Genomic DNA, 13,353 nt, shown 5'->3' on the forward strand with positions numbered 1-13,353 from the left:
CTCAAAATTAACATATCCAAAATAGAGTGACAATTCACCTAGTCATTCAAACCTAAAACATAGAAGTCATTTTTAATACCAACCCTTTTATCATTCTTCATGTTCAACCCAGCAGCAAGTACTACTGGGTCTGCCTCCAAAATATGTATGGAATATGTCTACTGTTCTCCATCCTTGCTGGACAAACCTTCTAAGCCACCATCTCCTCTAACCTGCAGTAGCATCCACACTGGTGACCTTACTTGCTCTCTTCCCCAAAACAAGTAATGTGTTTTAAAAACATAAATTGTATAGTGTCACTCCATTCAGTAACTTTTATTTTAGGACAAAATTGAAATTCTTTACCTACAAACCCCACATGGTCTGGCCTGCCTTTCCACCTTGTCTCAAAAAGATCACTCCCTCCCTCATTTCACGCTGAACACAGGTCCTTCTTTCTGGCCCTCTGACGTGCCACGCTCTTTCTCATCTTCAGGCCTTTGCATTTCACTCTTCACTCTGGCTGCAATACTCCAGCCCTTAGCTTGGCTGATTCCTTTTCCAACCTTCTGGTCCCAGCTGAAAAGTCACCTTCCAGAGGCCTCATGCCGTATCTGAAATGGTGGTCATTATAATTTCTATCTCTCCCCAACAAGAATTTCAGTTTCTCGAGAGCAGCCACTTTTCTTTTTTTGTTCTCTATCCCCAGCACCTAGTATTCCTTGCTAAATATATGTTTAGTTTAATGAATGAAAGAATGTCATCAGCAAAAGGGTTAGGAATGAACCAAAAAGTGTCTTCATCTATCATGACTTCATTTTCAGACAGATGCTTGGACTATCAGGTACCTGTAATTTTAGTTTGAGTCATTAATTCCCTTAAGTGGAAGATATTTTCTATACTGTAGTTCCATTATTTGAAAACTGGGCAGAAAGCATTCCTAGGATAAGGATTTGTTCATTAATATTTTTCATGGTCTGATAGGGTTGCTTTGTCCCCACCAAGTCTCAGATTGAAATTTGATCTCCAATGTGGTGGTATTGGGAGGATCCACCCTCCCTGGTAATGAGTGAGTTCTTGCTCTCATGGGACTAGATTGGTTCTCGTGGGGTCAGGGGGAATGGATTAGTTCCCAGGAGAGTGGGTTGTCATAAAGCTAGGATGCCCCCTTAGGTCTGGTCCCTCTTCACACATTCCTGCTTCCCCTTTGGCCTCCTCCACCATGATGTGACTCACCCAAAAGCCCTCACCAGAAACCAAGCAGATGCAGGTACCATGCTTCTTATACAGCCTGCAGAACCCAGAGCTAAACAAACCTCTTTCCTTTACAAATTACTAGCCTCAGGTATTCCTTTATGGCAACACAAAATGGCCTAAGATAATAGTGTTAAGTTATATGCTTTACATAAAATAATGCTTTGAATTAAAAATATCAAGCAGGATTCCTTTTTGTGAACCTTGGAGGTTGGAGGTGGAATTTAAATCACCCTTTCTTGTTCATCTTACATCCCTTGTGTTTACATTAGTGGCCCAAGGAGATCAGGGAGCCTGAAACTTGTGAACTATCTCCTTAGAATAAACTCAGACTCACCAGGATCATGTATTATAAAGTCTCCTAATTACATCTTTGGTTCTCAGATTCTTCACATCCCTCTAAGAGCTTCAGCTCTAGCTCCTTGTAGCTCTGACTTCTACAGCTCAACACCACACATTGCAGGGGGAGCATCGCCATAGGAGGAAGAGCTAGGTTGCTGTCCTGTGAATGCCAGGGCCCGGGCAGAGCCTCTGGGGCACAGCAGGCCACCGGGTTCATGAAGCTCCCAGGAACGGTGGGCTTTTTCCATTGTCATTGATCTGCTCTAGCAGACTGCAGCAACGTGCTGCCAGGCTCTGTCCTCTGCTTGCCATGCTAAAAGCAACCATTCACCAACACGCAGACACTCCTTAATTCTGGAAGCTTCCAAGTGCCTTTTTCAATTCAGAAACCTAGGGAAAGTCTTCAGTGGCAGTGGCTATCTAGATAAGTCATCTGGATACTGATACCCACAGTAGTAGCCAGATCAGTCACCTTCTAAATGTGCATGCAATTGCTTTGGAGAACTGGGAGTATGACAGTGGGAACTGCAAGCACTCGATGGCAGGAGTCCTAGTAGACATGTAAACCAAGCTCCATCAGTTCCATCAGTTCAGGGAAGGCGTCGCCGCTGCTATGTTTGTCGGTCAGGGTAGGCTTATGCCAGAACAACCCATTTCCAAACCTCAGTAGCTTAAATGCAATAAAGGTTTATTTATTTCCCATGTCACAATCCAGTCAGGTCAGTGGGGATGGGGAAGAAGGTGGGGTGTCTCTGCTCCAAACAGCTCTCCAGGGACCCAGGCTCCTCCCTCTGGTGTGGGGGTTCTTACCCTGGAGTCCACAGATCCCCAAAGGGATGCACAGAATCCAGGGAGTCTGTCAACTTGGATGAGGGAAAAAAAAAGTATATCCTTATTGTCACCAACCTTTTAACTGTAATTTAATATTTCCTGCAATTACAATTGAAGGCATCAATCTGTAATAATAATAGCACCACCTGTGACTTCAACCCCAATAGAAAGCATAGGTATTTCATATCACATAATTCTAGTAGCTATCATGAAATATCATTTATGCTTAACACTACTTTGAAATTATGACAGTAGACCCACTTCAAGGTCTTCTTATTTAGTCTGTTAGGGAGTATACATGTTGCCATATCACAAAATATTATTAATGTTGTTATAACTGTATTTCAATACATTTGCTTTTCTTTGTAACTTATGTATTTTAAACATTAAACACACTATTCTGAGCAAGGGTCCATAGGTTTCACCAGACTTCCAAAAGGGCTCACGGCAAACAAAAGATTAAGAGCCCCTGATCCAGTGGTTCTGCTGCCCCCTCAATCCTCGGGTGCCCTTTGCATCTAGTCAACAGAATGGGCTGGGGGGTGACATTGGGAAGTAGTGTGGTGAGGTGGGAGTAGTGGGGCGAGGCTTAGGAGGAATGTCACTTCTGCCCACATTCCAACGGCCCTAATTCAGTCATGTGAGCCCACCTGACTGCAAAAAAGGCTGGGAAATGAGGTCCAGCCGTGTGCTCAGGAGAAAAAGGATATGGGGCTTAGTGAGTAACATGGAAGGGACTGTCACCGAGCCCAAGGGAACAGTCAGCAAAGAGATGGCACCCCAATGACAAGGGCCCTCCCTGGAGAAAACTCATTCCCTATGAAATTCACTGCAGGAAGCATAATCATAATGATACCATAATGGCTGCTATTGGCTTGAATGATTACTCCTGTCCATATTCTGCTAACTGATTCACTTCCACGACCTCATTTAATCCTCACAATAACCCTGTGAGACAGGTACTATTACTGTTCCTACTTTATAAATAAGAGCACTGAGGACTTAATAAATAAGTCCTAAATCAGTGCTCTCAATTGTAGCACTAGACTGTTTTGGAAAATACTGGGACCCTCATTGAAGAAGGTAGAATTGTGTACTGGTGGAGAGGATGGTTTCTGGAGCCAGACTCCCTGGATTCGTATTCCAGTGTTGCCAGCAGCCAGTGCATTGACTGGATGCTTTTCACTGAAGCTCTCTATGCACCTGTACAATGGAGATTAATAATAGCACCTGGCTGGGCGTGGTGGCTCATGCCTGTAATCCTAGCACTCTGGGAGGCCGAGGCAGTTGGATTGTTTGAGCTCAGGAATTTGAGACCACCCTGAGCAAGAGCAAGACCCTGTCTCTACTAAAAATAGAAAGAAATTATATGGACAGCTAAAAACATATATAGAAAAAATTAGCCGGGCATGGTGGCACATGCCTGTAGTCCCAGCTACTCGGGAGGCTGAGGCAGGAGGATCGCTTGAGCCCAGGAGTTTGAGGTTGCTGTGAGCTAGGCTGATGCCACGGCACTCTAGCCCGGGCAACAGAGTGAGACTCTGTCTCAAAAAAAATAAAAATAATAATAATAGCACCTATCTCTTAGGATTAAATGAGATAAATACCTAAAACAGCACCTGGCACATAGTGAACACTCCCAGTGGATGTTAGCCACTATTTTTACAGTCTAAAGGGCATGAATGTGATCTGGAATATTCCAGCAGAGCTCAGTTCTCAAGAAGAATGTGGGAAAATATCTGAGGTCACCAAGACACTCACCAGCCTGGTGGGGTGGGGAGTCCTAGAACAGTGTGCTGAGTTATAGTCAAGAGATGGGAAGCTGTTACTTTTCCAATGAAGGGAAAAGTTATGTTGTGATGACAGAAAGAAAATACTGAGAGAAAATAGTTTTCACATTGATGTAACTTTCTCTCCCCTTTATAGAACTCCATGAAGGTGATGTTCAAATGCCTCTGGAAAAACTGTGGGAAGGTGCTGAGCACTGCGGCAGGTATCCAGAAACACATCCGGACCATCCATCTGGGGTGAGACGTCCCTCCCTGCAGAGCTGCTTGTAGTCTCCGTCAGCTCAGTCTGGGGCCGCCCACACTCAGCAATTGCGCACCACACTGTGCCTTGAAAGTTCTGGACCCTGGGCTGGCTCGGTCTTGCTAATCCCTAAAAGATGGCCACTGTAGATAATATAGGCCACTGTGGCACAGTGGAAAGAACAAGGATTTAACATCCTAAAGTCTCCCAAGTTTGCTTACTGAGTCACTGCTCTGAGCCCAGTTCCCTCTGAAAATGAATAATGCAAGCTCTACAGGGTCATCTGTGAAGATAAAAGACAAAATCTATGTGAGAGATACTTGTAAAGTATAAAATACTAGGGTTAGGGGTTCCTCACCTGGAATCTGTGGTTGGACTTCAAGGGGTCCTTGAACCCCCTGAAATTATCTGTAAAATGAAATGTGCATTTCTTTTTCCCATGGAGAATATTCATGACTTTGAGCCTCAAAGGCATATGTAGCCTAAAAAGGGTTGAAGAATCATACCATCAATTCTGCTGTTGCTGTTCTTATAAATCCTGATGATCTGGTTCGATCACTTTCGTTTGCTTAAATAAGCCCTTTATTTGTAAAAATCTACACTTTTCCTCGTATGATATAACAACCTTTCTAAAGGAAAGATAAAATGAATCTTTAGGAACCGCAGTGGTTAGGGGTCACCCCAGGGGGGCAGTGATGGTCCAGCAGTCTTGTGCTGTCACCCTAAGTCTTTCTTGTCCAGGGGGCTGGGACTTAGAAGGGACCTTGGGAAGCCATAAGCCATCACCAGTGTTCATAGGCAAACACAAATGCGTGACCAGGCGCTCGCATGCTTGGACACAGAAGAGTCCTTTCAGCAAGGTAAGTGTAGAGAAATAAAACGAAACAGTCACTTTACCCAGCAAGGAAGAAATTTAGGAAATGCATCGTCCATAACAAGTGGTATAGGCAGAAGGTAAAAACAGGTTCTAAGGTGATGTTGCTAACCTGTGAGGGTTGCTTTATCAGCAACTGGAGAGAAACAGGGATCTACCTCTCTAACCCTTCAGGCTGATATTTAGGGATACACCAGAGCCTTCCAGAGCACCCAGGAGGTCACCAAGGACTGGAATGTGGCCAGCAAGGCTGGGCTTCCGCTCCCCCAGCCAGAGGGTCCACCTTCCTGTCTAGAAATACCACATTGAAATACCTGCAGGTGGCAGAACACCCTCATTCCTGTTCCTCAAACCTTCGGGGAAGGAAAGCCTGTGGAGTCTCCCCTCAAATCTCATTGTCCAGACAGTTCACAATGTAAACCGCTCAGTTATTTAAAGGTTTCGAGAACTTCCCAAAGCTATAGCCAAGAGGTAGAGTATTTGTTTTAAAGTATGCCTGCCCAGAAAATTGAATCCTATTCAGCCCCACTCGGAGGCACATGCTGTGTATATGTATTTATAGACTGTAAGTGGCATCACCTGATTTTCCTTTGAGCTCCCGGGGTGCTCTCACAGTGGGTGGAATTCAAAATGCAGCCACTTTATTTGCTTTCCCAAGTCCCCCTTCTTACTGATGTGCTTTTAGAATTGCCGTGGTGAATTATGGTTCACAGCCCTGCCAGCCACCACGCAGGAGCAGGCCTGGGGGTGCAGGACTGCACAGGCAGTCTGTGTTTATGAAGCCCGGGGCCGGAGCTCTGTCATGGCCTGGAAGAGAGAACGTGCCTCTGCCTTAATCCCTGAGCTCAGTCGCATGACTCCAGGATGATGGGACATTTTGAATGAGTATTGGCTGTTGGGGGAGGAGGTGAGGGAGGAAGCATATCAAAGCCCAAAGGAGACACATCCTTGCATCTGATGTAGCTTCAGTGCACACCTTGCCAGTATAAAAAAAACACACTGTTTTTCTCTTAAATCTCACTCCATTCTCATATACCAGGGCTGGTCCTGATTTATCCCCATGTAGGACACACAGTTTCCCCCAGGCCTGTGTGTCTATTAGTAGCACTTGGCAGCCAGCAGCAACTCAGCCAGCCTTTAACTGGAAAGGAAGTGGGGACAGGAATAGAACAGACGCTCATTCTTTGTCCCATTCTCTGGGGTCTTTAATGGTATGCTGGTCTGAACGCCAAGCCCGCCAGACCTGATATGGCACAAAGACACCTCCCCAGACGCCTCAGCCTGGGAGCTCAGGGGAAATGGAACTAGGCTGGGACAAGCCAGAAAGGCCTGGGGAGAGGTAGGGGGTGGATTTTTATTTTAGGTTCTACATAGGGATCATTAATCGAGAAAAGTTTGTTCTGAACCAGTAATCTGCTCCTCCAGAAATTAACAAATCTAATAAATGTTTTCTGAGGTTATGGACGGTTATTTTATTTTAGTCAAAACTTTCTGTGGAAAAGTACAATGTAGTGTGTCTCAGGAAGAAGAACTTAGAAAGCACCCGAGAAGATATTTTTCCTGATCATAGTAAAAATTAAGACCTGCTGACATTGTCCTTATTTTTATTTCATAAACACATAGTGCTTATTATGTGTCAGGTACATTTCTAAGAACTTTATATTTATTTGCTTGATCCTCACAACAGTCATTTTACAAATAAAGAAACTGAGGCACAGAAGCTATGCGGAGGCTGCCGAAATCACACAAACAGCTAGAAAGTGTCAGAGTCAGGATTTGAACCTAGGAAGTCCAAGCCCAGAATCCATGCTCTTAATCACTATGCTCCAACCTCAGCTTCTTTCATTCATTCATTCATGCCTTCGTTCCACATTTAATAGGCATCTACTCTGTGCCAAGTACCGTGACATGTGTGGGGTGACACAAAGATGAACAAGACAGCCCTGGAGAATCACCGTCACAGTGAGGCAACAAAGGGGTTTTAAAAAATTACAGAAAGGTGGCAAGTCATTAACTAAAGAATGAGCACACTTCAAAGGGAGCGCAGAGAACGAACAGTTAGGAGTTAAGCCCTAACGCCTAACCTCCAGAATACATCCAGAACGTGATTTCTCATCACTCCTGCGGCTGCAGCCCTGGCCAGGCCCCGTCAGTGCCCGTCTGGGTTATTGCCGACAACAGCTCCTCCGTGGCTTCTTGCTCCTGCTCTTGCCCTCCTGCCCTCTATTTTCTAGACAAAATCCATAGTGATTTGGATATTTCTTTTCGAAATAAGTTAGATTTCTCAAAACCCCCAGTGGCTCTCATCACATTCAGAATATAAGCTAAGCCATTGCCGTGGGTCACAAAGCCCTACGTGATCTGGCCCCTGCCTGGTCCTCGCTCTTCTCATCACTCCCTGGTGCCCTGAGCTCCATCACTCCCGTGTGCTCTGGCCTCTCGGCCTTCTTAGAAAACACCAGGCCTGCCCACTTGGGGGCTCCATGTCGCCCTTCCCTGGTACATTATTCCCAAGAGTTCCATTATGTTCTCTCCTGCACTTCATTTAGGTGGGTCCCTGCTCAGATGTCACCTCCTCAAGGGGCTTCCCCTGAATATTTAAAATAGTGCCCCCCGCCCAATCACTTCCCTGATTAAGGTCACTCTTTTGCTGCTTAGTTTTTCTTTCTAGGACTTATCAACACCCGATATGTTAACTATCTATTTCTTTATGGGTTCCTTGTCTGCCTCCTCGCCTAGACTAAAAGTTCCATCAGGGCAGGGTCTATGCTTTGTTCACTGTGATATCAGGAGACTCTAGAACAGTGCCTGGACATAATAGAGTCTCAATAAATTGTTGTTGAATTATTGATTGAATGAGTGAATTGCTTTAAGAGGTCATGAAGGCTTCTCTGGAAGTAGACAGTTGAGTGTTATATGATAAGCAAGAATTTGCCAGGCAGACAAGAGAGAGGAAAAGCATTCTAGGCAGAGGTTAACAGCATGTGCAAGATTTCGAGGCAAAAAAACAGATTGGCTTAGTACGATTGTTTTGCTGTCTTTGTGCTAGGCGTGTCGGGGACTCTGACTACAGTGATGGAGAAGAGGACTTTTACTACACTGAGATCAAGCTGAACACAGACTCAGTGGCTGAAGGACTGAGCAGCCTGGCCCCGGTCTCACCTTCCCAGTCCCTGGCTTCGCCTCCTACTTTCCCCATCCCAGATTCAAGCCGAACAGAAACTCCTTGTGCCAAAACCGAGACTAAACTGATGACGCCCTTGAGCCGCTCAGCGCCCACCACCCTCTACCTCGTGCACACCGACCATGCTTACCAGGTGACTTGCAGGGGACGTGAGAGTAATCACTCTGACCTTGACCAAAAGCAGTAGCCATCTGGCCTGTGAGTAAAAGATAACTCGGTAGAAAAACAGCACCACACACTGCAGCCTGGCAACTTCGTTTCTTTTTCTTTTTCTCCTTTTAAAAACCAAGGTCTCACACAGATGGGGTCCCTGTGGGTTATTCTCAGGCTCCTCAATGCTGACTGCAGATCCAATCCCTTAGAGGTAGCTATGAGGATTAAAATCCTTAATATTGGAAAGCCCCCAGAATGGTGCCTGGCACGTTACACGTGTGTGTTAAATAAAAAAATAGAATAAATGAAAAGGTGAGCATGGGAAAGCTTTGGCACAATGACACAATCACCCTGCACCCCGAGTCTGGGACTTCATGCCCTGCCTTTTAAATGGGTAATTAAACTTCTCAGATTAGAGTAGTGGTTTTCAGTGTTCCCCAGATCAACAGTGTCAGCACCACCTGGGAGCTTGTTAGAAATGTAAATTATTGGGGGCCCTCCAGACCTACTGGATCAGAAGCTCGGATGGAGCCCAGCATTCTGTGTTGTGACCGGCCCTCCGGGGATTCTGAATCATGCTAAAGTCCGACAAGACCATAGGGACAAATCCTGCAAATTCAGGACATGGTTAAAACTCCTTTTTTTCCCCTCAACACATTCAAATTTTAAGAAAATATTTTTTCCACAATTCTTAACTACCATATATAACTTTCAAAAATCTCCTTTACATACTTGTAAAGGATGTTCTCCCACCCTTGTTTTACAAAAAAACCTTTCCATATGACTGAATAGCATCCAATTAAATTGAAGCACAAAATTATTGTAATCATTCATATTGTTAGTTATTTACTTTTTAATCTATCCAGTTTTTTCACCATCATTAATAACTCCACTAGGAACATCTCTGTGTTCTGTGTCTTCAGCTTTTTTTTTCTTTAAATTCTCAAAAGAGTAATTATTGAGTTAGAGGGTATAATATGATTGAGCAATTTATGTCTTTTGCTGTGTATTGCCAAAATACTTTCCAGTGGTGTCAATTACAAAACCACTGTCACTAGAAAATATGTCGTAATTAGAAAAACTAAACCTATAGGGGAAGAATTCAACCACTTACATAGCAGACTTAAACTCAAGAGCAATGGAATAAAGCTAATGATTAGTTGGTGCAATAAATTTTATTATAATTAATTCATTCTTTTTATTTTTCAGCATTGCACTTTGGTCAGAAATCATGGGCTTGAACCAACTTAATTCAATCACTTTGCTCATCTATATAATGAGAGAGTTGGAACACACATTAGGTGATCTAGCAGGTCCTTCCCAAAGGAAGGACCTTTCATGATATTGGGACTTTTCTGTTTATAGATATTATAAATGTTTAGCATAGAAAATATTAAAAATGCAGCAAAGGCCGGGTGCGGTGGTTCACGCCTGTAATCCTAGCACTCTGGGAGGCCGAGGCGGGTGGATCGTTTGAGCTCAGGAGTTCGGGACCAGCCTGAGCAAGAGCGAGACCCTGTCTCTACTAAAAATAGACAGAAATTATCTGGACAACTAAAAATATATAGAAAAAATTAGCCGGGCATGGTGGTGCATGCCTGTAGTCCCAGCTACTCGGGAGGCTGAGGCAGAAGGATTGCTTAAGCCCAGGAGTTTGAGGTTGCTGTGAGCTAGGCTGATGCCACGGCACTCTAGCCCAGGCAACAAAGTGAGACTCTGTCTCAAAAAAAAAGAAAAAAATGCAGCAAAGAATGAAAATTCATCCCTAATTCCAGAGAGCCCTTTGGTTAATACTTTTTATATGTCCTTCAAAATTTTGTTCTCTATATATACACATTTTTCAAAAGGGATCCATTGTGGTACTGTTTTTACTATGGCTTTGGTTTTTCTACTTAGTATATCATGAATATTTTCCCATGCCAATGAGTCTGCTTCAGCAACAGCATTTTTAATTGATACATAATATTTGTACATATTTATGAGGTACATGTAATATTTTGTTACATGCAGAGGGTGTGTACTGATCAAGTCAGAGATTTAATATATCCACTTGTGTGTTAGGGACATTTCAAGTCCTTTCTTCTAGCTATTTTGAAATATAAAATATATTATTGTTAATTATAGTCACCCTATTGTGCTATTGAACATTAGATCTTATTCCTTCTAACTATATTTTTGTACCCATTAACCAACCTCTCTGATTGCCCCCCACCCACATCTTTCTCCACCTCTAGTAACTTATCAATCTACTTTCTACCTGCATGAGATCAATTTTTTTAGATCCCACATATGAGTGAGAACATACAGTGTTTGTCTTTCTGTGTATGGCATATTTCACTTAACATAATGACCTCCAGTTCCATCCATGTTGCTGCAAATGACAGGATTTCTTTCCTTTTTATAACCAAATAGTACTCCATTATGTACATATACCATATTTTCTTTATCCATTCATCCATTGACGGACACTTAGATTGATTTCGTATCTTTGCTATTATGAATAGTGCTGCAATAAACTTGGGGGTTTAGGTATCCCTTTGATATACTGACTTCCTTTCCTTTGGATAAATATCCAGTAATAGGATTGCTGGATTGTATAGTAGTTTTATTTTTAGTTTTTTGAGAAATCTCCATGCTGTTTTCCATAATGGCTGTACTAATTTACGTTCCTACCAACAGTGTATAAATGTTCTCTCTTCTCTGCATCCTCACCAGCATCTGTTATATTTTATCTAATAATAGCCATTCTAACTGGGGTAAGATGATATCTCACTGTGGTTTTGATTTGCATTTCCCTGATGATTAGTGATGTTGAGCATTTTTTCATGTACCTACTGCCCATTTATATGTGTTCTTTTGAGAAATGTCTATTCAGATCCTTTGCCCACTTTTTCATGGGATTATTTGATTTTCTGCTGTTGAGTGTCTTATATTAATAAGTATGAAATGTCCGATTTCCTTAAGTACTAAGTTTGACAGTTGATATCTCTGACATTTCACTTTCACACTTCTTGTTTTATTTTTATTGTGAAAGGTACATCCTCATTCTTTCAAATACTTGGTTTGGCTTGTGATTACCAAATTTGTTTTAGAAAAATTTTTGTGAAACCATGGATAAGTCAAAAATCTGTGTCATTTTTGAATATTAGAGTTCCATCATAGAACCAAAGCTGCACAGACAGTTCAAAATATCAATGGAGTATTTGCGAAGGATGTGGCTAATGAATGCACAGTACGTCGATGGTTTGAGAAATTCCAATCTGGTGATTGTAATCTTGAAAATGAGCATGTGGGCGACCTGAGACCAAGGTGGATAATGATAAGCTGAAAGCTATAGTGGAAGTGAATCCATCTCAACCTACGCATGAATTAGCAGCAAGGTTTGACATTACTATTCCAACAATATTGGACTGTTTGAAACAAATTGGCAAAGACACTGGGTAGATGGGTTCTGTTGAATTAAAGGAGCACCTGAAGAGAAATCATCTCAAAGCTTGCCTCTCTTTGCTGTCACGACATAAAGGTGAACCATTTCTACACCATATTGTTACATGTGATGAAAAATGGATTCTTTTTGACAATTGCAAGCATTCAGCACAATAGTTAGATAAAAATGAAGTGCCAAAACACAGTCCAAAATGGAATCTTCATCAAAAAAAACTAATGATGTCTGTTTGGTGGTCTAGCACTGATATTATCCACTACAGCTTCATGAAACCTGGTCAGTCCATTACAGCAGATGTCTACTGCAACAGTTGGATGAAATGATGAGGATGCTTTTGATTAAGCAGCCAAGATTGGCCGATTCTCTTGCAAGACAACACTGGACCACATGTCACACAAACAATGCTGCTCAAACTACAAGGTTGGACTTGGAAACTCTGTGTCATCCACCGTATTCACCAGACCTTGCACCAACTGACTACCACTTCTTCCAGGCTTTGGACCACTTCTTGCAAGGAAAAGTACTCAATTCTCAGCAAGCTGTGGAAAACACCTTTTGTGATTTCATCACCACCTGCTCTCCAGGCTTCTTCACTGCTGGCATAAACAAGCTACCGTTAAGATGGCAAAACTGTGTCAGTAGTTTAGGTGCATCCTTTGATTAATTGTACTGGTTCTTGTTTGAGATATAATAAACTAAACTTTGATTCAAAATCAGACATTTCATATTTAATGGCCTAATATTTACCTCTTTCCCTATTACTGGGCATTTGTGTTGTTTCCAGTTTTTTTAATAATATATGGTTGTGCAAAGAATATCCTTGTGTCCATTTCCTTAGAAAGAATTTCTAGAAGTGGAATATCTAATACACAAAATGAGAATTTTGACACATATTGCCAAATTACCCTCCCAAAATGATGTACCAATTTACACACCCACCATCACAGTATAAAAATGTATATTTCCCAGTATGATAGGAATTTTATCTCACAGGGATAATAAAATAGGTATATTTATATATGAATAAAATTTCTTTTCCAATATTAGCAATCAAAACCCATCTCCTTTTATACGTTAGCTAGGTTGCTTACATATATAAAAAGTTTATTTCTAGCTACTCTCTTTGACCCTGTTTAATCTCCTCCTATTATACAATTAGTCTAAGTTATTAATACAGCTGAAACCATTTCTGAGGCCCTCCTTTGGTAATGAGAGCTTCAGGCTCTGAGGGCAAATGTTCCTTCATAACAGCTTTCTCTG

General features: G+C 42.4%; 1 protein-coding gene across 1 annotated transcript in view; it reads left to right on the forward strand.

The window, feature by feature from the left end:
- The window catches only part of ZNF704 (zinc finger protein 704), a 218,221-nt gene that overhangs the window by 182,470 nt on the left and 22,398 nt on the right, over positions 1-13,353 (forward strand). The window contains exons 5-6 of the mRNA XM_045561438.1: positions 4,333-4,433; positions 8,361-8,628. Of these exons, the coding sequence (XP_045417394.1) occupies positions 4,333-4,433; positions 8,361-8,628 (369 nt within the window). The remainder of the gene's footprint in view (positions 1-4,332; positions 4,434-8,360; positions 8,629-13,353) is intronic.

Source organism: Lemur catta, chromosome 9 (assembly GCF_020740605.2).
Source record: "Lemur catta isolate mLemCat1 chromosome 9, mLemCat1.pri, whole genome shotgun sequence".
In the NCBI taxonomy this organism is placed as follows: domain Eukaryota; kingdom Metazoa; phylum Chordata; class Mammalia; order Primates; family Lemuridae; genus Lemur; species Lemur catta.